General features: G+C 43.5%; 2 protein-coding genes and 1 pseudogene across 2 annotated transcripts; all 3 read right to left on the bottom strand.

The window, feature by feature from the left end:
* Positions 1-495: 495 nt before the first annotated feature.
* Positions 496-3,947, bottom strand: LOC147426730 (uncharacterized). The gene has a single exon (XM_086498460.1). The coding sequence runs from the start codon at positions 1,475-1,477 to the stop codon at positions 815-817; it is 663 nt and encodes a 220-aa protein (XP_086354586.1). The 5' UTR covers positions 1,478-3,947; the 3' UTR covers positions 496-814.
* A 1,253-nt stretch (positions 3,948-5,200) lies between these two features.
* LOC147426728 (uncharacterized) lies at positions 5,201-11,863 on the bottom strand. Its single transcript, XM_086498888.1, has 3 exons — positions 11,792-11,863; positions 8,619-8,823; positions 5,201-5,454 (listed from the first exon to the last, which is right to left on the bottom strand). The coding sequence occupies exons 1-3, from the start codon at positions 11,846-11,848 to the stop codon at positions 5,201-5,203; spliced, it is 516 nt and encodes a 171-aa protein (XP_086355014.1). The 5' UTR covers positions 11,849-11,863.
* On the bottom strand, positions 8,853-11,661 carry LOC147426729 (uncharacterized; annotated as a pseudogene).
* Positions 11,864-26,286: the final 14,423 nt, after the last annotated feature.

Below are 26,286 nucleotides of genomic sequence, written 5' to 3'. Positions count from 1 at the left end.
TATTTCCATTGCTCGAGAGGTTTATTACGGATGTTGACAGGGCTTGCAATGATTGGCAATGATTGCGAGAGGTCGACGGACTCATTATGAGTGTTGACGGGACTTACATTAATTGACAATGATCGGAAAACATTCCGTGCGTTGACATGGCAAGCAGCCAACAGGTTTTCGTGCGCTGAGCTGGTAGAAGTTGATTGAATGCATGGCAAGAACGTCCTGCGTGCTGACCTAGCAAAAATCGAGCGACTACAACAGGCGATTCTATTGAGGAAACGCTAGTGGATGGACGGACTAGATTCTCTGCCCCCCGACCTCGGACCTCGACGTCTTTCATTTTCATTTTCTACCATGCAGTACTCACCCTTCACTTTTGCATTTCAAATTAAACGTTTTTTTTTTCAAAACTCACAACGGTGACTAGATTATATTAGCAAATTACATGTTTCTTAAGGAAGTGGAGTGTGACAAGTAGAGAGTCTCTTCTTTCTTGAAAATTTTAACCTCCATTTATATAAAATATAGATATAGATGCTATGTTCAATGTTTGAAAACAACGATCAAGTAGGTTTTTACCCATGTTCCGTTAGCAAGTATTTCCGAAGAGGACAAGAAGAGAAAAAAAGGCTTCTGGGTAAAACAAAAGGGGAAAGAGGATACGTGCAGGGAGAGAAAAATTGAGAGAGAGATGCCTCATGAGTCGAAGACTGAGACTCGAGAGAGTTTTTTTTTGTTGCATGTCTGCAACAACTAGTGCAGCTTGCGTGGTTTTCTCTCTCTTTCTCTCTCTCTCTCTCTCTCTCTCTCTCTCTCTAGCTCAGTCAAGATTCTGCAAGGCCATGAGAGAAAGGTGAAAAAGGTGAAGATCACTTGCATGAGCGAGGGCGGTTGGTAAATTATTTAAATCTTTGTATAAGTGTCTGTCATGCATTGCAATCCGAGGTTGAGAAAGGCAATGAGTTCTGTGAGCTGAGGAGCGCAGTGATTTGAGGTCGCGACGGTGTGGGGCACACGTCAAGTTGTGAAGGACTCTCTCTATGTCCGATTTGTATGCAGGTGCAGAACTGCAACGTGAGCTTTGTGAAATAGTCTCTCTTTGTCTATCTGTGATTTGTGTGTAGGTACAGACTAGGTCTCCAAGAGCATCTGTGAAGCATTCCGCTGTGAAAGGGCAGGAGAACAATGGTGGATGTGTGGGTGTGTTATGTGTTGTCCCTAATTGGCTTGCAAGAGAGAGACTAAGAGAGGGATGGAGGTGCGATGGCTCGATGAGGGCAAGCGATGCAAGCAAGTCGACTTGCACACGCACGCTCGGGATGGTTTGCAACAGTCTCTCTCTCTCTCTCTCTCTCTCTCTGTGCGAAAGGTTTGTAGGTGGCGGGTATGGGATGGTGGGTGGGAGCATCTCTTGCTGCAGTTCGGGGCGGAATGCTATGAGAGTTCGCAGGTAGCAGTCTTTCTCTCTTGCTGCAATCGCCATGGTGCGCTACGCGTTCCGCAACAGGTGGGAGAGGCCCTTGTCAGAGCTTCAAGTGGAATTCCTTGAGAGAATGGTCTCCCATCATGAGCGCCCATCTCTGGTTTGTCGAGTAAGTAGGGATGGTGGAGTAGAGGAAGCAAAGGCGCAAGCAAGGAGGTCATCGAAGGACCCTATAGGGGAAGTGCTTCCTGACGGAGGCAGGCAAGCAGAGATGGCAGGACAGAGGAAGGGAAGCACTAGTACTGAAGCAAGGATGGGGTGCGAGCACCCTGGAGAGATTAGAGGTAGGTATGGAATGCACATAAGAATCTGGAGAGATTCCGGCTAATAAAATGGATTGGACCCATTATGTAGCAAGATATGCTCTAGAACTCTACAATAGCCTTTTAATTATGATGTTGAAATGAAGGTATCGTGTAATTTTCTTTCCTTCTTTAAGCTCGATTAGTTATCTAGTCCTTTCATTTGAGAACGGTTGTAGAAAGAGACTTTATATTTGTGGGACAAGTGTCCATTGCAAACGTCGTGCAAATCAAAATCAAGGGCACTCTCATGAGCTATATGCATCATTACAATGGAAAGAAACAAGGTGAGGAGTGACGATGGCCTCCTTAGGGTAAGGGGGAGGGAAGATTTATTGAGACTAGGCCTTAATCAACGCTACAATTTATTTTTTTATATAAAATTGTATTGTCCATAATTGTATTGCAACATTTCACATCATGGGATCAAACTTGTATGGATGATCAAACTTGTATGGATGCACTTGTAATGCTTTGTTATCTAAGGCTTTTCTAAGTAGTACAAATAAACAAAGAGAAAAGTTTTAAAAAAATCAAGAGAGCTTTGAATGAAGCTAACAAAATACAATGATGAAAAAATCGATTTACAATTTTTTTTAAAAATATAATCTTTCGAATACTTTCTTTTTGTACCTAAGAATGCATCCTCCATAGGCAACCTCTGCAGCAACGATTAAAAAATTGCACCATTTCTCCACTACCTCTTTATGGCTTTCTTTAGGGAAAAACAAAAGACAATGACACAATTTCTGATTTTTTGTAACAAAATATGGCGTTTTGTTTTGCACTAAAATGTGTTTTGTCATTTGTCATTTTTTATATTTATTGTCATACTCACAATTTTAAGTGGAGATATTATGATGATTAAGAAAAGAATATACAAACAACCTTAAGCACTACATCTGCCTTGAGAGGGGGGCGCTCTAACAGGAAATCAATAAAGCCAAGTGGGGTCTCCAAATGGGTGTTTGTCATTTTTGGAGTGCCCAAAGGGCAAAGGCTATAGCGATGCCTCTCTTTTTGCTGACTAAAATAGAAAAAAGATTGAGTTATATTTTCAAACATTTTTTGACATGCCAAAAATGTTGATTGGTTGAAATAAGATAGTGGGCATTCATTGTTGCAAAACCATGTCAAAAAATGATGAAACATTGAAATGGTGGTCTTGAGAAGTAAGCATCGTGATTCGTGTCTTTGAGACTTGGGGTTTTTAGGGACGTCGTTGCCTTGGTTATCTTTGTCTTGGGAGGTGGATGGTTGGCATGAAGTGCGGTGAGGTTTTTGAGGCCATTATGAATTGTCCTCTCTCTCTCTCTCTCTCTCTCTCTCTCTCTCTCTCTAATTACGAACTTAGTCCCTGCCATTCCAAGCTACGAGCCTGCCAAGGTGTGTCTTTTTATGGAGCCTAAGGTTAACGTGCTATGTAGTGTATCGACTGCTCAGTCAGATGATTTGCATGCACGACTCTCTCTTTCTCACACACAGATTGTTTGGAAAGAGCAATTTGTGTGTGCAGACTTTGCAAACCAAGGGAAGGTGGGGGGAAATAGGCAAGCTGCCTGCTGCTGCTACAGGTTTTCTAAGGCTCGCAAAGAGAGAAGGCGAGCATGCTAAGGAGGCAAAGCCCATTGGCATGAGAGGAGAGCCCCTGATTGCAACGAGCAGGAGCAAATTGGCAATGGTAGTAGCTGGCCTCTACAGAAAACTATCAGACACCACATCTCCCATGCCTATTGCCGTTCTTCATCCTCGTTGTGCCTTTCTCCTTGAGCTGCCATAGCGGGCCTCACTTCTAGTACACAATGTGCCTGACTATAAGCTCGTGCCTGATGGAGCCATAATCCTCTATATGCATCTCTTCTTTTTGACTTGTTACAGCATGGCTAATGTAGTTCTCTTCACCCTCATCTGTTGTTGGCTGCTGCCATCTGCTGCTCTAGCTCGACTTTGCACGCGTATCTGCCTGTAGTGCATTATTGTCGTTGTCTGATTGCAATCTTGCCCCCACCAGAGAGTTGGGCTGAGGGTGGGCAGCTTGTTTGAACGTGAGCTACTTGAGAAATTGGGGTCGAACTCCTGATCAGTCTTGAGTGCTTCGACCTCTTAAAGCACTAAGGGCTTGCCCATTACCTTTGTGGCATCTATAGAGGACTCAGCTGTATTAAATCAGGTATCACATGCGTAAGTTTTAAAAGATAAGTCTTCTTTGTAGCAGAATAAGAACTCATTCTTTTGCATGGGTGCAGGTCCAAGAGCGCTTTGAGGTGGATATCAAAGAGCTACCTCAACAAATTGATGCTACGACCTACAGTAAGTTCTCATTTGTAAGAGGATGTGTTGTTATTTACCTTTCAAAGTTAATAAAGCCCTTCTGTTTCTTTGGATGGTGATCGTCTTTTATGTACTTGCAGTGCCATCTTAGAAGATGCCGTTGGTTTTCACAGAGCTTCACTCTATACAGAGGAGCAGAGCAACCTTGTCAAGTGCCTGAAATTTTTTCTAGTGGAGTTTTTTCCTGAGTTGGAGGAAAGTGATGATTGAGGCGTACTCTACTTGGACTAATGTTGTTTCCTTTTCAAAGCCTATTTACTTGAGTGAAGCTGAAATGATTCAAATATCTGAAAAGCAGCTCGTCTTTAGCATGGCTGGGGTCATCTGTGCTTTGATGCACGAACTTATTTGCTTTGTGCCTAAGTAACCTATAGAAAAGGTCAATTATTGGCAGAGTAGATTTTGAGGGTTTTCTAACATGCTTAGCCTAAATTAGTTGTAGTTTTTGTTATCTGTTGTTGTGCCACTTGAGAGAGTGTTAAGCTTCTACCTTCTATTGACCTTCAATGTTTAATCACAAATTAACTCATGTCTGGCATCAAGTTAAAAGACATGGTTATCATTGTACCGAGGAAAGCTTTTGTGATTATTTTTTTAACAAATCAGTCCATGTCTGCTATGAAGTAGACATGTATATTGTATTTTAGGAGAACTTTATTGATATCGAAGCCCAAGATGCGTTTACTTAAGAGGGACAAGTTTGTTCTGCTGTTAAATATGCCATTTGTGAAGGCTTCACAATATCTCTGTTTACAACAGACACATATGACATCATACATAACAGGTATTTGTAGAAAATGTGATGAATTGTCTTTCAGTTCACGTAGATTTATCTTGCATATATTTGTAGAACAGATGTCAATTGTACACAGAATTTTGAATTTATAAGGTTTAGAATGATCTGTTGTCTTAATCATTAATAGCAGTGAGCAGTGGGTTCTTGAAAGTGGCATGCAATGAATGCTACTGTCTTGAAAATGTTGAATACTAGGACAATCTACTACATAAATGAAAGTGATTTTTTAGTTAAAATTGTCCTAGAGAATGGGAATTCTTACACACACACACACACTTATGCTCTTCCTCTCCATCACCCTATGCCAGTGGCATCTTGGTGGCCCCCAACCCACCACCTCAACCTCCTAAAGCACTCCCTCGTCACCAACAAAACGCTCTCAGTCTTCCTCCTTTGCTCCTCTCCCAGAACCTCACTAAGGTCCATGTCCTTTGAGGCCTCAGTTCTCCCTTTATCGGTCACTGACTTGGCACCCCTTTGTGAGCCCTCTGTAAATTTCCCATGAGGTTGTGCAAGGTCGGGAGCAAGGCCCATGTCACCTCGAACATCTGGTCATTGGAATACAGTGGTGGAGGTGTCCCATCCCAACTCCTCGGGCTTCCTCCCACCCCCTTCTCCCCTTCCATTGTTGTGTGTTGTTGCTCATATGGATTCTGAGCTTGTTGCTTCTTGATCATTGCCTCTCTCAGTATTGGGTAGCTCAAGCTCACTCAAGTGCTATCAGTAAACAGTAACTTGCATCATCCTCTACTTCAGCATAGTCATAATTGGAAAAATTGGTATCCTATATCAATATAGCATATCCCAAAATTTGGGGAAAATGCAAGTGTCTTGTTATACTTGGATTTCGAGCTTAGTATTAGGGGAGGGAGGGAGGTTTGAGAGATCTATCATTTGAGAAAGGGAGACAAGCAAAGTAGAGCAATGGTGATTTCCGCAAGGGGATTGATCATGGGGGGATTGGACTCCAGATCTTGAGAATCTTGACTTGCATCGAGTTGCACAAGCAAAACCTCCTCTGGCCTTGGCAAGAACACCTATAAACGATGGTGGGCAAGGGTCAATTGCAACATTGAGTAGTAGTACTCAGCTGCCGCTCCCCTTCCCCACTAGGCTAGGCTATATTCTTCAGTATGATCACCTCTTATGGCTCTCAGTAATTGAACTCTGTTCGGCAGCCATGGAACTTACATATAGTAACAAAATTGAGATTAAATTGGTCTTCTCACATAGACAATCAAAATCTGACCAGAGTTGGTCTAGCTATATGGTGGTCCCGAGGTGGGTGTATAGGCAGACCATTAGACTTCACAATAGGGGTATGTGGGATTTTACTATTGTTCATGGCCCTTTGAGCTAGGAGACCTTTGAGCTAGGAGACCTTTCCACCATTTTCATGGCCCTTTGAGCTAGGAGACCTTTCCACCATTTTCATGTAAAGCTGTAACAAATTTAGCATCTTAGAAGCAGGATCGATGCAGTCTATTTCCTAGTGATTTGTTGTGATTGTTCGGGGTCTCTCTCTCTCTCTCTCTCTCTCTCTCTCTCTCTCTCTCTCTCTCTCTCTCTCTCTCTCTCTCTCTCTCTCTCTCTCTCTCTCTCTCTCTCTCTCTCTCTCTCTCTCTCTCTCTCTCTCTCAAAGCCTTAAGGTAAGAAGGGGGGTCAGAAGCGGGATTCAGACTCAGACGAATCCCCCACTCCAAGCATCTTCTCTTGACTTGGCATGTTCAATAGGAGGCGCAAGCTCTCAATGGACAAGAAACAATGGGCCTTCCAAGTTCAAAAACATTAGGGCTCCAAGCGTTCCCGCTAAGACTTATTGTGGTTTATCCTTCACAAGGTGATATGAGCAGGGGCGAAGTTACCTGTCTTATATGCCATTCTAGTGTATAAGGGTCAATCGTGATATTGAGAACCTCGAATCAGTACTATTCCTCGATAGCTCATTAGACAAAGGTAAAAAATCTCTATGTTTGATGTCGACAATCAAGTCCAAGACACGATGCTGGTTATGAGATGAAATGTAATTTTTGCTACTAACCTAGGTCTGAAAACTTTATTGACCACATCATCTATTGTCTTTTGCAAAATAGTTTCCAAACTCAAGTCTACTTTGGCGATCACAGCTATCGTCCACTTGCCACCAGGTTGTACACACACATAAAATGGAATGGGAGGGAGGTAACTTTTGCAAATCTAGCCACATCTCTTTGCCGAGAGGACGGGGTACCTTGAAAGTTGAAACCAATTAACCTTACTTTGGAATATAGTAGGCATCATCGTCAATGATCTCACTGCGGCTGTGGATTTCGCTCTCCAAGTCCATTCACATGTACAAGTAGTTGTCTCATGAAATGTCTTTTCAATCTCACCTTAGTCTTTTCAATCTCACCTTACGTCTTACGGCCTCCCCATGAGGGGACATGTACCTTAGTTATAAAATCGGTCACTTTATTCTTTCTTCTATATCTCTTTGGAGGCAAGCCTTGTGATTTTATCACTTGTTCTTTAAGACAAGCTTAAAATTTAAGTAAAATTGTTTGACTGGAATGCCTGGCGATGGCCCGGAAGCAGTCTATTAGGGAAACCCCATCCTAAAAGCATTTATCAGACAATGATGCATAAGAAGAATTGGTCTAGCCCCCTAAACAAGCTATGGAAAAAGCAATGGCCGGAGGAAAGGTGGGAGCAAGTATTGGAGTACATATGGAAGCCAAAGGTTTCGCAACACATGAAGGTCTTTCTATGGAAGGTAATTTGGGGTGCTCTACCGACGGGGTTGAAGATTCAGGAGTCGGAGGGATTGGGTCAGATCGATGCTTGGGATGCAGGATGGCTAGAGAAGATCTGGCCCACCTATTCATGGATTGCCCAACTATTAAAGGCCTCGCAGGGAAAATATGCAAGTGGGTCCAAAGAACATGGAAAATTAGGTTCTTCAAGACAGACCTATTCCTTGGAGGCAAGAATTCAAGAAGTCCTGCCCTCCTCATCAGCACTCAAATTGTCACATATTTCTTTTTACATAATGTATGGCAGACAAGGAACCGCCGTGTGTTTGAAGGAGGTTCTGAGGTGGCAAGCTTCGCAGAAATTACTCAAGAAAGCAAAGTGCTAATATGGACGCTCGGGTGCAATCAACACTCGGAGGATTGGTCTAGGACTACTTGTGCATTGTTGTCAGTAGATGGAATGCCTAGGATGGTGTAAAGATCTCAAAAGGACAATTTTTGGACCATGTGTATCGAGGAAGAGGCGGCGGGTTGGTGGGGGTGGCTGCCCTGATGTAAGTATAGTCTCTGGATGAAGTCATGGATCAACAAGAGCATGACCTTGTATTTTTTTTTTGGGCTGCTCAATATAATTCACTCACAATTGTGAGTTTTGCAAAAAAATAAAATTAGAAAGAAAAGTAAAACTATGGAGCTTCAACCCAAAATCTAAACACTAATGATCGTTTTTTACTTTCTAAAACAAGCCACATAGGAGAAGAGAGCCACACAGCTATTAATGAAGTGAAGCGATGGGATTGACAATACGCAATTGCACACATGAATCTTGAGGACTTTTTACCAATATAAGGCGGAGATTTTTATTAGAAAGAGACAAAAAGATACATCGACATGCTCAAGGAGGGAGCATACAGATTGGGGACAGAGTTGGTAGCTAGCTTAAACATCAAGGGGTTAGATCTTGAGAGCATCAAGCTCACATCTAATTTTTACAAGTAGGGTTATGGCATATTGCCACTTTTCCAGCTGAGAGTTCACATCTTCCTGAATCTCTTCCTCCATGATGTCTCTCATGTAGCACAGCTCCTCATCAACTCCAGCACGCTGAAAAAAATCACCCGAAGTGTCCAACATCTTGTGCTTCTTCCGGTAGATTTTGCACTCAGCAATGGAAAGTTTTTCTATCTGCAAAACAATTTCATCAAAGAAGATTCTCAGGTTTGAGACCTGGTAAGCCTCCTCATACATATAGCAATTCCTTTGCCTCCAGATAGCCCACATGAATTCTCCCCTTATATGGTTCTAGATAATGGATGGGATGCCTACATTATCACCTAACAGAACATTTTTCCATGAAAGAGTGCGGCCAAGAGAACTCAGAACTAGTTTCCAAAAGGGAAAGTTGAAAGAGCAGTTCATGAAGAGGTGAGGAAGGTCTTCAGGACAATTCTTGCATCTGGGGCAAGTTCCAAGAGCAAGGCCGGCATCCCTAAGTTTCTGGCCAGTCCAGACAACTTTGTAGATGATCAGCCAAAGGAGGGCGGATTTCTTTGGGGAAGATGCAGTTGACCATAGGGTCCTAAATTTAAAGTTCCATTGCCTCCTATCGAGGGAGAGACCCCATCGCTGATTCAGGATGATGTGGAAGGGGGGAGAGAGGGGCTTAGGTACGACCTGAGGATGGGAGAGAAGGTAACCACCTGACCACACAATACCTTTGAGGGAGAGGACAGAGGAGCAATTAAGAGGCCAATGAAAGGAAGTAGGAAGAAGGGCTAGTTGCCTGCGAAGGTATGCAAGTTCCCAGGGCCTCAATTGAAATTTGAGAGAGATTTCTAGGTCGGAGAGCCAGTCAAAGGCTCCCGGTGACCATACATCAGCCCAAATGCAAACTCCCTTGTTGTGAATGGTGAGGGAAATTCTAGAAGTATCCACCTGAACATCTTTGCGGGTGACCCGGGGCAGCCAGATGGAGTCATTAAGTAACAAAGGCTGGCTATGGCTCGATTTCCAGTTAGGGCTCAATCTTGAGGACTTTGGAGCGCGAAAAAAAAAAGTAGCATTCAATGACCCTCACAAGATTTCAATCCTGATGGATGTAGTCTGAGGCTTGTGACCTATTCAACCCTCCCATGCATGTATGGTGATCATGATGGAAAATAAATGCATTATAGGTAAAGTTGGACATGGACAGAAGTAAATTGAGACAATAAAGGTAAACTCAGACACACTTGAGTAAAATCAAATGGCAAGCCTACCTCATATCATGCACGTCTAATTCTACGTCGTAGATCCCATGACGGGGTCTTCATTAAAGACCGCATGGGATTTAGTAACGAGGAGAAGAGAGTAAGATGGGCTTTCTAAATTTAATCATTTACTATTGTGATCAATGATTGATTGGACGTACTCAAGTCAGAACATGGTTTTCTTGTCTTCGAGCACCATATGACCATTGTTAGAAAAAAATCGAGATCCAATGTATTTTAACCCATGGAAATCCCAAAATCTTGGTTAGATTCTGAGTTTGCCTTGAAGAAAACGGAAAAACTTTCACAAATTTTAATGTAATTACCGGCAAAAGCTTCAAATTTTGACCTAAAATCTGAGAGAATACAAGTTTGCCGTTATTTTCTTTGGTGAGGAAAAATGTATTTTTCTAGACTTGGGACTCCGACTCCACGCACGCACAACACACACCACTTCACTTGAATGAGCCTACATTACAAATGAGCTTCCTTTTTAAATAGACATGCATTAGCTCAATCATTACTACCACTAGTAAAACGGCGTCGCCTTCGGCGGCAACATGGCCCCTCTTACCCTAAAACCCTTTGCTCTTGAGAAATTTCATAAAAGTAGGTCAAGGAAAGGACTCTCTCTCTCTCTCTCTCTCTCTCTCTCTCTCTCTCTCTCTCTCTCCTTGAAGCACTCGCACGAAGTAAATTTGAACGCTACCCATCATTAGTTCTATCCATAAATTTCCTCACTTGCCGGTTGCGACTCTTTCTCTTACCGGATGGGATCGTTAAAATTCGCTCCCACTCACCAAATTATTCTAAGAGCGCTACATGTTAGGAGGGCCGGAATCCCTCCCCCAATCTATTTCTCCCTCTCTATATCTCTTTTTCTCCAATCTACCTCTATATTTATCATACTCTCTCTATCTCTCTCTCTCTCTCTCTCTCTCTCTCTCTCTTTCCTTATTTCACCATCTCTCCTTCCCTTCATTTCTTTCTCTATCCATATCCCTATTTCTCTCTCTCTCTCGACACATCGTTTTCTTCCTTTCTCTATACCCTTGCTAGCGGGTCTCGCTCACACTTGTACACAATGGGCACTTGTTCACCCATGCTCAAAGGTAGGTATGTCCCACTCTGTCTTCGGTGCATGAATACACATGCGAGAGAGCGAGGAGGGGGGGGGGATGTATATGCATCTTCCTTTTTTGTTATCGCGCATTTGTGTCGGATATGTATAATTAAATTGGCAATTGTGCTTGCAAACATTTGGTACAAATTTATTTTTCTCCTCGAACATTTTCGAGGTCCCTTGGGATTAAGAGAGGGAGAGCATTCACATAGGGAAAGGTTACGCTATGCTTTGCTAAGAAAAGAATATTGATATCAGTGTATTTTTTCAGTTTTTGACAAACTTACAAAATGATTTATCTACCCCTATCACTTTCTTTGATGGATCTTACTCAATTGTAGCACAATGTTGACGGTAAGTGAAGGTGGTTCAAGTCCTAGGCTTGTTGTGGCAAATATGGCGATGCTTCATTAAAAACCTATGGTTAGGGTAAAGAGGCCAATAATGGAACAGGTCCTTGTATAGGGACTTGTCTACCCCCAACGATAAAGTGGATTCTCCACCGGTGCGAGTACAACATCTCTCCAATGTTAGAGTGGTTAGAGGTTGAGTGAGAAGATCTAGGCTGTGTGATCGTGGGTCGAGCCTTGCTGTTCCAACCACCTTCAAGCCAAATGTAGGATTCATATAATGGTGAATTATATTGGCCATATGAGCATGTTGTGTAATGCCACATGTCCTACTCTGTCTTCGGTGCACGGATACATGCACACATGCGAGAGAGAGAGAGAGAGAGAGAGAGAGAGAGAGAGAGGGGGGGGGGGGGGGGGGGGGGGGTCACCTTGCGCAATGCACTGGTACAAAATTTGTCAGATGAAGCTCGTGCTCGTGCCGACATTTGTTGGAGGGGAGGGGCCGGAAGTGTGAGTTGGTGCTCTAACACTTCACATTTAGACCTGCACACACTAACATAGCCAATTTCACCATTGCCAAGACTTGCCCATGAACGCTACCACCATACCATTGCCACCGCCACTACCATACACATGGCTAATCAACAATTGCCCCTCTCTAAAGCACGATACACCAACCACTCTTGCTCTTTGTGCCTCTCTCTCTCTCATGAGTTGGTAGGCACCACTTAAAAGCATAGTACACCAACCACTCTAACTCTCTCTGCCTTGACGTGCATACCATATGACATACAACTCTAGAGTTTGCCTTTCTCTCTTTCATGCACATATACACAGTTGACTCATATATACACAGCTAGAGGAAGCGCAACTCACACAAACCTGCCATGGGAAGTGCACCTCACACCTCGACATGCACACCATGAAACACAAATATTTCTCTCTCTCTCTCTCTCTCATGCACATATGCATAATCAACTTCTGTCTGGATGCCCCTCTCTCTCTCTCTCTCTCTCTCTCTCTCTCTCTCACACACACACACACACACACACACACACACACACACACACACACAACTAGAGGAAGCCCAACTCATACAGACCTTCCGCGGAAAGTGCACCTCTCACCTACTCTCTCTCTCTCTCTCTCTCTCCCCCCCTTGGGAGATTGGACTCATGAAATCCACGACTCGTGAGTAGTAGAGGTAGGATAGGGAGCTAGAGCATCGCCTGGAACCAATGTCGTGAGGTGCCATTAAACATGGAATTGGAAGTGAAACAAAGAGGTATAGGAAGTTCATATTGTAGGCTTTATCTAATCAAAACAGAGAACATGACGCTGTCAAATGTAGACAAACACAACTCTCATCACTAAACACTCACTAAAAATCAACACAAAGCAAAGCTACGAGAGGCGATCTCTAAACATTAAACCAAAACCTTAGAGATAGAAAATTTTAAAAAAATGCTCATGAATGTCTAGAACTCTGTGGTACAAAGGTTTCATATTGATACAATATTTTCCTCCAGCAACAACAATTTTTGTTTTAATCTGCAAGGACAAAAAGCGAACGTGTTAAGCCAATGTAAGTAGATATGAACAAAGCCTCAGAAAGGGTGATGACGTGGAGGGGGAAGAGCTCTACGATTTGCTCTCTTTCTCTCTCTCTCTCTCTCATACACACGCATGCAGTTGAAATGCTCCCTTTGTTGGGCTTGCTTTGATGTGCACCGATGGTCTCTCTCTAATTTCTCTCTTGTCTGGCACAGCCTGGCAAACGTCTTCAAAATTGGGACGGATTGGAAGGCAACACACGCGCGCGTGTGTGTGTGTGCGCGTGCCCGCGCGCGAGAGAGAGAGAGAGAACGCTTCATACTTGCATCATAGAGCATGGGGGCTTGAGGGGTGGAGCAGATTTGAGCTCAGCAATAGGGTATGGTAGAGGTGCCCGTGATGAAGACACACACACACACACCCACCCAGAGAGCCGCATCATAGCCTGGAGGGCATAGTGTACCATCGAGCTCATGTCTCCTTGCCTTCCAGAACTTTGCATGGACTATTAGGTGCACGCTGCACAGCTCATAACGGGAGGCATGGTCAAACCAGATCAAGAAGGCATTTGAGAGAGAGAGAGAGAGAGAGAGAGAGAGAGAGAGAGATGAACACCCGGTGGTTGGCATTGTCCTAGGCAACGACAGAGAAGCGCCCTCCAGTTGTAGCTGAGTAGCAGAGCCTCTGGCTTCTTGAGCAAGAGCACGGTCCTAAGCACGATAGCTCTCTCTCTCTCTCTCTCTCACACACACACACACGCAGTCAACACGCATCATTTTTTGAGCGTTCGTCCCTGTGCATTGGCTGCCTCTCTCCCTCTCCCCCAGCCCTTGTTGCTTGGCTGCCCCGTTGTGACTGCCCATAGTGTTGTACATCATAGCTTGCCTCACTCTATTGCCCATAGTCATCCACACTACCCACTATTGACTCCATGTTGCACGTAGAGGCCGCCTCTCACTCTCTCTCTCTCTCTCTCTCTCTCTCTCAACACTTGTGGCTCTTGGCTGCTCAACTATGACAGCTTGTCGTCGAGGCGAGCTTGAGCAGCAGTATTGCATGCTGCTCCATGCACTTGCCGATGCCCCGCCGCTGTAACCACCCGTGGCGCTACATGATGTCTGCCGTGCCAACGCTTGTGGGCACATGTTCAAAAAATGTAGGCCAAGGTGCAAGCAGTACGACAACAGCTTGGCATTCTTGGCATGACAGCAGCTATGCCATTCTTTGTGTGCTCTCAGGAGAACCTAATCTCTATCAAGCTTGGTGGTGATTCGTGAGCCTCAATCACTGCAGACTACACTACAGTGCTCTCTCTCTCTCTCTCTCTCTCTCTCTCTCTCTCTTGCGTGCCAAATAAAGGAGGCTGCTTTCCAAAGTTAAAGTGCCTACGAATAACTCCTCCCTCTCTCTCCCTAAATGCTCTCTTGCGCCACGTGTGAAGGGCGACCCGAAATTTCTCCCCCCGTTCTATTTCTCTCTCTCTCTCTCTCTCTCTTTCTTTGGGTCGCTGTGCTCCCGGAGCTGCAGGCCACACCCGCCATTGGAAGGAGCTTCCGACACATGGCAGTCGAAGGGAGCCGGAATTCCCTCCCCCATTATCGTTAGTATAGATGGTCCTTGCTAGCATTGTGCCTTGCACGCTCATACTCCAATATCAATTCGCATGGCCCTACCTTTTTTGTTTTCTGCCTATCACACAAACCACTCTTTCTTATGAGTGTGATTGACACTTACTTAAAAGCTTAAGTTACATAAGAAGTTTTGGCACAAGCTCAACTTCTCAAGGTGAATAAAAGAAATCATAGTGATAGACAATTTTGTCTTTAGCTTGAATACGACATCTCACATTTTATTTAGTTTATTCTCGTGTCACAAACAAGGTGTGGAATACATTTTGACCTACATAAGAGGATGAGAAAGAAAGCGTGTGACCCATCTCTTAATATCTTCTTTTATAGAAACTAGTATGTGATCTGCACATTGTTGCAGCTAATTAGAAGCCAGGGTTAAGTCTGTGACACTGTCTTTTCTCGTCTTTACCCAAGGTGGCAACATGTGCAAACATTTTTTAGATATATATACGTGTGTGTGCGTTCACGCACGACTATGTATGTATGAAAGATGGGAGCAACCTTATATATTTATATATATTTCACTTTAGTTGGTTATATAGGAGCATGCTCTCTCTCTCTCTCTCTCTCTCTCTCTCTCTCTCTCTCTTTCTTAACCCTAGCACCTAGCTCCAACGTCCTCCTCAACCCCCCCTGGGCGAGGGGTTGCCCTTGGGGGAGGCGTTCAGCCTCAGCTCAACCCCCTCAACAGTGAGATCCCCTTCGAAGCTCTGTACGATGCTGGTCGTCTTTGCCCCGGCCCTAGCCACCCAAGCTCAGGCTCTGATGACTTGACCTCTGCCTGATTGCGCCCAGACTCGGTCTCTGTAGACTCGGACAGAGGCTTGCTTTGCTGCTCTCGCGATGCTCGCTTTGCTGCTCTCGACGTGCCACACACAGGCAGCTTTTAATTAAACGAAGCCCAAGCCTTCATTTTGAATTTGCTTCCTGGACTGAGTGCCCACCATGGTCACTCGGGCTTCATCTCGCGGGAAGCTCACATTCGCCGGTGTCATGGCAACACCCCCACAAGTGGACAGTATAGCCCGGCTTCAACATGAAGTCGAAAAACTTCGCAAGGAAAACGACGCTTTGAAGGAAAGACTCACAGCCATTGAGTCTCGCCTCACCACAGCGGAGAACTCCAACAAGGGGAAGATGGAACAAAAGGAAATTAAGCTCAATACGGAGGCAGAAATTACATTCACCGAGAAGGTCAAGACTAAAGTGCAAGATGTCATCCTCCGCAAAGTAGAAGACCGTGTGGCGTCTACGCTACGCGAACAACAACGACAAGAGGGCATTGCTCTCAATGTTCGCATTGGCGGGCTCCCGAGCGATTGGCAAGGAAAGGAGAACCCCAAGTTCCACGAGTCTTTTGCTCGCATCCAAACAACAACCCCCATGATACAATGGGATCCATCGACAATCACCACTCTCGCTCACGAGCATCGCACCAACCATGCAATTCTTACCTTCAAGACCAAAGTGGATCGAGTCAAGCTCCTTGAGCAATCGAAGCTTCTCAAGGACACAAAAATTTGGTTTGCTGAAGATCTCACACCCACCCAACTCAAACAGAAGAAGGCCGAACTCCAAAAGATGCGCGAAGCACGCACAGCAGGGAAATGGGCAGTGTACCGAGGAGGTAAAGCCATCATCCAAGAGTTTCGAACTCCCAAACCAGTTCCCCCCTCCTCACATATCTCATCTTAGGCTTTTGTCCATCCCACCTTATCTTTTTTTCACACCACTCGATGGACCCTCAGTCCTTAACTGATATGTATCAGACAGATCCTTTGTACTATTTTGTTTCTGGGCCCATAGGTCATATATGACCTCCGTGGACGATGATTCAATCAATATATCTATCTATCTATCTCTCTCTCAAACACAGACGCATAAACCTACACACATTTCTTTGTCTCTACGGGGTCTTGGAGCAACCCCCCCCCCTCTCTCTCTCTCTCTCTCTGAGTAACAATCTTAAGTTTGACTTGTCAGATTGATCTCTAAGACCCCTTGGGTTTTTTTTCTACATTACATTCTTCTCATGTGTGTGTGTGTAAATGTATACATCTTTCTTTTTCTTTGTCCCTCTCCCTCTCTCTCTCTCTCTCTCTCTCTCTCTCTCTCACACACACACACACACACACACACACGTGTGTGTCTGTATACACATACATAAGTTTATGTACATAACATATATATACATACATATCATATATATACATATATATAAGATGCTCTCAATTTTCCATCTCTCATCTCTTAAGCTATTTTGTGTTTGCTTTGTACTCCTTAATTAAATCTACATCTTCTCTTCCATGTTCTTACACCTTCTTACAGCTTGTCTTTGTCAATTCTATGCTTTTAGAGTGTGTGTGTGTGTGTGTGTGTGTGTGTGTCATAGTCTAGGTGTGCGTGTGTGTGTGTGTGTGAGAGGCTTGAAAATTGGAGAAAGAGGTTGACACGTTGATGGTGATGTTTGTGAGCAAGTATTGAATTGTTTAAGCAATTGGTCTCCCCTATTTCTTCCCAACAGTGGTATCAGAGCCTCGGGTTCGAGGAAATTAGTGATCAATTTTCAAAATTTCCAATTCAGTAACATCGAATTTGCAAACCATGAGTAGATTGGCAATCATGTGCAAGTTCGAAGAGGAATTTTTGAAATAGGCAACTTCAAATCCGCCAAACAAATCTAATCAATGGCTAACCAATCTATTAATCTTGCTCATCAAAGATCAAGAATCGGTAAGACGAGTTTTAAATTTCACTTAAGGGATTAACTCTTGCGGATGGTGAAGGTGAGAGACTATTGAAGAAATAAAGAGCTTTCAAAGCATTAAAGAAGATGATATCTGGGTGAATAATTGAGAGAGGAAGCTGAATAAGAAGAGGCAGATTAAAGAAGAAGAGATGAAGTTAATTGTTCTTGCCAGCTTGTCAACAATTCCTGCGGGAACTAGGCTTTGTGTCGCATAAAGCCTGCTGGTGGAGCTGCACCAAATCTGGCCCAATCACCTTCAAGCTGGTTGCCCAGACCTTGTGAGCCAAACTACCTTCTTCCTCACGGGTTTAGGAGCCCTCTGCAGGCGGTGTTAACCACCTTTCCCTGCATGTTGTCGTCGTCTTCTCCCTGCACATTGTCTTACTCAATTCCCATGCATTCACACTACTTTTTAAAAGCAGTGGCAACCCATTAACCCCCAACTCGGCCAACCACCCATTAGGTTTTTAAAAAAAACTTTTCAAGGAGAAATTCTCTCCCCACAACTCGGCTATTCCACTTCTCGAAAGTCGGCTTTCCCCAATTGACTGAACCGATCGGCACTGGCATGGGATATTCCCACAATTGCCAAAGATATTGGAACGGAAATTGTCGGCTTTTCCAATTTAATCCCTCCTTGAAACCGACTATCACGATGGAGCTGACAAATCACCTGCCAAGGATCCGGACATCGTCAAATTAATCAAAAACTTATCAATTATTTGGATAACTTGCGGACTCTTTTTTATGACTGATATTTCTGTCTCCTTTGGGGATACGGGAGATCGAACGCCACGAAACTCGACCAACTTGTTGGAATTAGGTTTGTAGGGAAACGCACACAGCTTGGAGAAGACAAAGGAAGCTCAAGGCACATAACAGAGAGTGTATTTCTTAGTGTGCAATGGAAAGATAGATAGCCCTAGAGTGATGGGCACATATACAATGCACAGGGAAAAAAACCTCCTAAAGAGGGAAACAATGCCCCAACGGTCCTTGTGTGCTCACACACATCACTACCACATGTATATGGTAACAAATCCGCCCTGGAGGGATGTGGTGAACGAGAGCTGGCACATGAATAAAGGGAAGTGCCATGCCCTGAGGACATGATCAGTCCACAAAGGGGAGTAAGCCCAAAGCTTTGTGGAAATCTTCGATCTCCTCATGAGACAATGCCTTCGTGAAAAGATCTGCAAGGTTGTCCTGTGTTGGCACATAAGCCAAACTGATCTCTCCTACTGATAAAGTTGACATAGTGGTAGTGGACCTCAATGTGCTTTGTGCGAGCATGAAAAACTGGGTTCCTCACAACTGCCAATGCGATCTGACTGCTAGTGTAGATAGTGTTGGCATTGTCCTGTCCAACACCCAAATCAACCATAAGGCGTCTGAGCCATACAAACTCATCCATAGCTCTGAAGACTGCCCTGTACTCAGCCTCACAACTAGAAGTGGCCACAGTAGGTTTCTTCTTTCTCAACCATGATATACATGAACTGCCAAGCATGAAACAAAAACCACTTGTGGACACTAGTGTGTCAAAACAACCAGCCCAATCTGAGTCCAAAAAAGCATGTAAGTTTGGCGCAATGATCCTCCCTTGGGATAAAACAAGCCAAGATGTAAAGTGCCATTCAAGTAGCGGATAATCCTCTTAACAGCCTGCCAATGCTTAGACCTTGGGCTATGCGTAAATATACTAACATGTGAGACTACAAACTGTATATCCGGCCTCGTGTTGCATACATAAATGAGGCAGCCAACATCAGTTTGATCAAGAGTGACATCAGCAAGATCACCAGCATCATGTAGACTCAACTTCAAACCTATTTCCATGGGAGTGGCAATAGGTTTGCAATCCTCAAGTCCAAACTTACATAGTAATGTTCTATGTAACTTTTTTGACACAAGGCAATACCACCATCACATTGCTTAAACTGTATACCCAAGTAATGATGCAACAGCCCCAAATCTTTCATCTTGAAAGTAGCATTCAAATCAGCTTTAAATTCAGCAATATGTCTCTCATTTGGTCCAATGATCAACAAATCATCCATATAAAGAACCACAATGAGAAGTACATCACCCTCATGCTTTACATACAATGTGCTTTCTGCTGGACTGTTACAAAAGTCTCGTTTGACCAAATGAGTGTCATCTTTCTCATACCAAGCACGAGAAGAATGCTTCAACCCATACAAAGCCTTCTTACATATGCACACCTTTTCTTGTCGTCCTTTCTTGACAAAACCGCGAGGCTGCATCAAATAAACTTCTTCAAATATGTCACCATTCAAGAAAGTAGTAACAATGTTTGATTGATGTACATCCCAATCAAAATGAGTGGCCAATGCACATAGAAAACACACAGTAGTCATACGAGAAGTGGGAGAAAAAGTCCATTCATAATCTACACCTTTTTGCTGTGCATAACCCTTTGCAACAAGCCGAGCCTTATGGCGGTCGATCTCACCATCCGGCTTGCATTTCAACTTGTAAACCCACTTCGTATACCAATGGCTTTTTTGCCAGGAGGAAAATCACATAAAGTCCATGTGTCATTTTCTATAAGTGCATCATATTCTAATTGCATGGCAGCCATCCAATTTTTTAATTTCTATGCTTCATCAAAAGACAAAGGTTCCTCAACATCATGGAAGCTAGACAGAGTCAAAGCATAACAATCTGATGCATTATAAGATGCATGGTGAGAGCCTGAACGAGTACGACTAGACAAAGGTGCATCCAATTTACTTTTTTCTGTTGTCCTTTCTTGACAAAACTGCGAGGCTGTGTCAAATAAACTTCCTCAAATATGTCACCATTCAAGGAAGCAGTAACAATGTCTGATTGACGTACATCCTAACCAAAATGAGCTGCCAATGCACATAGAAAATGCACAGTAGTCATACAAAAAGTGGGAGAAAAAGTCTATTCATACTCTACACCTTTTTGCTATGCATAGCCCTTTGCAACAAGGCGAGCCTTATGGCGATCGATCTCACCATCCGGCTTGCGTTTCAACTTGTAAACCCACTTGGTATACCAATGGCCTTTTTGCCAGGAGGGAAATCACATAAAGTCCATGTGTCATTTTTTATAAGTGCATCATATTCTGATTGCATGGCAGCCATCCAATTTTTTAATTTCTATGCTTCATCAAAAGACAGAGGTTCCTCAACATCATGTAAGCTAGACACAGTCAAAGCATAACAATTTGATGCATAGATGCATGGCGAGAGCCTGAACGAGCATGACTAGACAAAGGTGCATCCAATTTACTCTCACACAATGTATGCACCATCCATTTTGGCATACCTCTAGCTTGCTCATTTTCAGTCCTTTCCTCATCAAGGACATCATGTACATCTGCATCAGTAATAGGCTGATGTGTAACATTTTTGGAAACCCCCATAGGCTGTACATTTGCCTCATTGGAATTTACATTCGAACTTCCACCACTAAAAGGAGGCAACAAAGTGTCATAAATGTTATGTGAGCTTACATTACTGTATCTAGTACATGATAGCAAGGGCTGAACAGAATCTTCCACAAACACTACATCCCGTGGAACCAGAATATGCTTTGTTTGCAGATGATACAATCTACAACCTTTACTTTCAGCACTATAACCAACAAAAATACATTTGCCCCAATTTTCTACGTTGTGTTTGTGGCACCAATGCATATACCAAACAACCAAAAACACGCATGTGCTCAATAGAATGCTTTCTATCATGCCATGCTTCATATGGAGGAATAGACTACAAAGCTTTCATAGGACACCTGTTTATACATAATTGGCACACATGATGGCCTCAAGCCAAAACGAATGCGACAAAGCTTGACTTTTGAGCATACATCGTGCCATTTTTATAAGTGACCTGTTTTTCCTCTCATCAATCCATTTTGCTAAGGCGTATAAGGCACTATAACTTGGTGTTTTATCCCATGACTAGCCACAAATGCATTAAATTCATGAGACATATAATCCCCCCCTTGATCGGAACGGAGGGTGCCCATAGTACATTTTGAGACATTTTTAGCCATAGCTAGAAATTGTTTGAAGCACATAAAAACTTCAGACTTTGCTTTAAGCAAAAATACCCATGCATGTCTAGAGTAATCATCAATGAAAGTCATGAAATAAAGGTAATTTCCCAAGGACGGAGGGTGCATGGGCCCACAAACATCACTATGCACAAGCTGCAACCTGTATGTGGCCCTAATTGAACCATCCCTTGGAAACTTAGAACGCTGCATCTTACCCAAAATACAGCCTTCACAAACATGTTTGACAGGTTCTTCAAGAGGCAGCAAAGAAGCAACCATATCAGATTTTTGCAAACGCAGCAAACTGGCAAAATTCAGATGCCCGAAACGTGCATGCCACAGTTTTTCATCTAAAACATCCCTTGAATCTGCAATTGCATTTGCAAAATTTTGTTCACACTTGTCATACAAAGTGAGCTTATACAACCCATATCATAAAAGGCCAGATCCAACAATTTCATCACCAAAACTGAGATCATGAACTGTACATCTGTCATCCACAAATTTGACTAAAAGTCCAAGTCTAGCAAGTGCAGATACATACAAAAGATTCTTCTTGATGCTAGGTACATAAAGCGCATCAACAAGTGTGAAAGAAATGCCATTTGCAGCAGTAAGCACAATCTTTTCAAATCCTTGAACCGGATAAAAGGCATTGTTGGCATAAGTGTCGGAATTCCCATGAGGGCAGACTCGAGAGAGGTGAAAAATTCACGATGTGAGGTAATGTGCTTTGTAGCACCATTGTCAAAATACCACACATGTGAATCTGCAGCAACTGACATGCATGCATCATGGACAACAGGATTGTAAGTGCCACTATGTAATGAAAATGGCCTATGAACTTTGAGAGTAGAGGAATTAGGAAATTAGGTGAAGCATTTTTGAGGGATTACTTTGTGAGCATAGCGGGTGAACTTAATTGATGGTAGCAACATAAACATAGTACTTAGTTAACTGGGCGTGAACAATAATTTTGTAAGAGAGAGAGTTTAGAGAACATGACAATAGTTGAGGACCGGATTCATATGGAGCCAGTCCCCCCTCTAATAGGCATTTGTATTATAGTTTCTCCCATCAAAAGAGATTTGATACAGTAAAATCTTTGTGTTCCTTGTGACCTACGTGATGCAATGAAGATGGAAAGCTTCATGCATCACAAGCATAACATAAACTTGTAGAAATCATTAACTATCCCAAGCAGAGGGGAATGAGGGTAGGGAAGAGGAAGAAGAAACATTCCATAGGAGAAAGAAATAGTTCCTCACTTATCATTACTCTTCTTGCTAGCATACATAATAGCATAGTAATGGAGATGGAGAAGATGGCAAGCTTAAGCATTGAAGCATGGCTCTTGGTTGGATTTGCATTCCATAGCCAAGAGTGTTGATGTAGGCTCTCACTTCTCACAAGCTTGGAGAAGGAGGTGGTGTTCCTCAACTTTCACCAAGTGAGAATGCCCTTCCAAATGAGTGTGTGCGGAGTATATCCCCCTAGCACCCCACCTCCTTGCTTTGGGTGAGTGGTAGCTTTTCCACATGCTTCAATCTCATTGGACCCCTCTCCCCCTAGCCAATCACATGTAGCGTGCAGTCAAGTACATGGGTAGTCTTTTGACAAGTGCCCTTTTAGAAAAGAGGTGCCCCTTGGGTGAGTGGAAGGTTAGGTCAAAGATTCCCCTAACTTTGGGACTTTTATGCATAGGAAGCTTCTCAAGAAACTTCCTCATTAAGTGTGTAGGTCTCTTTTTGACTCAAGCATCTTACCCCCCATGCATAGAAAGCTTCTCAAGAAACTTCCTCATTAAGTGTGTAGGGTCTCTTTTTGACTCAAGCATCCTACCCCCCATGCATAGAAAGCTTTTCAAGAAGCTTCCTCATTAAGTATGAGAAGTACCTCAAGTACCTTAGTCATCAAACATGACAAGCACCTTAGGTGGAGTTCCCACATCAAGCTCTAAGCCCTAGCTTGCCTTGCCTAAGGTCAAAATCAAGTTTAGGTCGGGTTACCACCTCAAGCACAGTCCTAGCTTGCTTAAGGTCAAAGACAAGTTTAGGTCGGGTTCCCACCTCAAGCTTAGCCCTAGCTTGCTTAAGGTCAAAGGACTTTTAACACTAACCATTGGAGGTCTTTAATGAAGCTAATCCTAAGGTCTTTTAAGCTCCATTGGTTAACCTTGATCTTTGACAGACCATCTCTCATTTGGGCCCCTTTACCATTGGCTCCGTGTTGAGATAGATCCGTAAGAACATGTCTATATTCTAACCATTGTTCCCATTTATTATCCCACATTAGATGATCAGTTTAATATGAGAAAATCATTTAGGTTGGTTAGATATTAGATATTGTATGACAACTATGCACTAAAAGCCCATTCTGCATCAACATTAGCATCACAGTCTCCTTTCACAGAAGACTCAACAATAGATGCATTTTTAGTGGAACCAACATTTGCAGTGGAACGACCCTCTTTCTTCTTAGCCTCTTTGGCCTTTAACTTAGGACACTGCTTGATCAAGTGATCATTAGCTTTACAATAATGGCAACGCATCTTCCTTTTGCCCTTATCACTGGTATTTCCAGACAAATTGCTGCTAGCATAAGCATTAGGAACATGTGATTTTCCACTCGCAAAAGAACCATAAGAAGTTGTTGCATTGCTGTTACCATTCTTTCTTTGAGCAGCAATAAAAGCTTGTTCAGCTGCACACTGTCTAGTCCTATTTCTTTTGGAAAGTCACGCTTGCAACAACAATGTGCATAATGCATCAAACTTGACAACTTCAGGATTTCCTTGGGTCATAAGTCTCGAAGTACTAGCAAAAGTCTGGTAAGAATCTGGTAAGGCATCAAGAACAGTCTACACAAGGAAACTGTCTGAAATGACTATACCTGTAGAAATAAGTTGCTCAGTGATATCCTTGATACTAGAAAGGAAAGTGTCTATATCATCTTCCTCATGCATAATCTTCGACTCTAGCTCTTTACGCAGCAATGCAATTTTTGCCTCATCTCGGCTTGCATAAAGACCAGCTAGAATATCCCAAGCCTGTTTTGTAGATTTCACTGAACGAATGTGAGGAGCAATGGTGCGCTTCACAGACAATGCAATCAACGGATGAGCTTGCACATTCTTTACATCCCAACGAGCTTATTCTATTGTAGGCAAAACAACTCTAACAACAGCAATCCTTGCAGCAAGACCTGCAACATCCTCAACATTGCCTACATCCTCAGAACCAGGACGTACATCAATGCCTTGCACAATATTCTAGATGCCCTTTGACACAAGAATATGTTGCATCATGTAAACTCACATAGGGTAATTGACCCCATCCAATCTCTCCTCAGCAACAAACATCTTGAACATGTTGGGTTAAAGGCCCGTGTGCCCGGCTGCCCGTTGTTCAGCCGCCCATGTACAGCCATTCATTTACTCATTCATAATAACTATACTCATAACTACACATTGTAGTGTGAGTACCGCCCCGCCATACACTGTGTCTATCTCCTTCTTCGTGTTGGCTCTCTGTGTGTGTGCTCTTCGATGACCTACAACTGGTATCAGAGCCATGGTTCAAAGTCCAACCTCTGAGTCCGTGGAACAGGACATGTTGATGTTGACTTCAACCTCTGAGCTAGCTCCCGGCCACGTTGAAGCTCTCAACCTCTGAGCCTAGAAAAAGACGGAACACGTTGGTACTCAAGGGGATGGGAAAGTCCCAAGTTTGGCTTAAGGGGGCGATTGTTGGGGTAAGCCCAACTTGTGGTGACAAAGTGGTGTCTATCTATGAGGCTTGCATAAATTGGTTAGACCGGAGGTCCCTAACACCTTAAGGTTTTGGGGTCTGGATGGCTAGACCAATTTGTGGAACGTCACAGTTAAGCGCATATGCGCGAGAACAGTACTGGGATGGGTGACCTCCCGGGAAGTTGTTGCCCTCATGACCTACGACTGGTATCAGAGCTTGGTAGTGAGAGCATTGAGAGCTTCATCATCATTGTTGAGTGTGTTGAAACTTGCTGTTGTTTCATTGCCGTTTTTCGGTTTCGCGCACGCGCGCATTTCCAAAGAGCAGAAGGTTTTTCTGAGCTTGGCATTGGAAGGTTCAGCACTCTGCGAGTATTTTCTCCAGGCGTCCTGGCAGGCGTCTTGGGGTTTAACCCCCCTTTCGGAGCCGTTCGTGCCATTAGAAATCCCATCCGAGCTACAGACTAGGAGCTACGTTTTTCATCTCTCTTTGGTAGTTTTCTGCTGCCAGAGCTTCCATAGCCATTACAAGTGCCATTGTTGTAGTGTCTTCCACTTACGTGAGCCCACAGCTCATTTGAGAGTGTGTAGCCTCTTCTTGGAGTGGCCTCATACACACAGATAGAGTGGGAGTTTGGCGACATTGTCTTCTTCGACTACAGGTACAGGTACAGGTACGGGTACAGGTTACAGGTTACAGGGAGCTTTGGATACAGGTTTCTTCTGTGGTTACAAAACATGTATTTTGACTGTGGGACAGCCATGCATATGGTTGTGGTTTGAGTGGGAGCTTCTACTCTTCTGGGCAGTCTGTTTATGCGTGTTCTTGAGCTACAGGTTTACATCATCTATGTATGTTGATGGATGTGGATATGGCAGTTTGACAGAAACTCTTTATGCATGATATTGTGGAGATTTGGTTCACTTATACATAGAGCGGGTTTGCTCTTGCTTGCAGTGTTGCGGTTTGAGTACGGACAGGTACTTGGTTGACAGTAGAGATTGGACTTCGCTGAGCTTGTGCATTGGTTATATGCTCACTTGGATCCATTTATGCTCACGGATTTGTGTAAGCTTGGTCAGCTTATGTCTCTATTGTGGTTATTCAGACATGGAGTATGTTTATGCCTCTATGACAGCTCATTGTTGATGCATTTTGTGGCACAGTTTGCCTAGGCCGGT

This window comes from Adiantum capillus-veneris, chromosome 24 (genome assembly GCF_014529385.1).
Source record: "Adiantum capillus-veneris isolate H3 chromosome 24, ASM1452938v2, whole genome shotgun sequence".
Taxonomy (NCBI): Eukaryota; Viridiplantae; Streptophyta; class Polypodiopsida; order Polypodiales; family Pteridaceae; genus Adiantum; species Adiantum capillus-veneris.
Note: the sequence above shows the minus strand (reverse complement) of the source record. Positions and strands in the feature narration are given on the sequence as shown.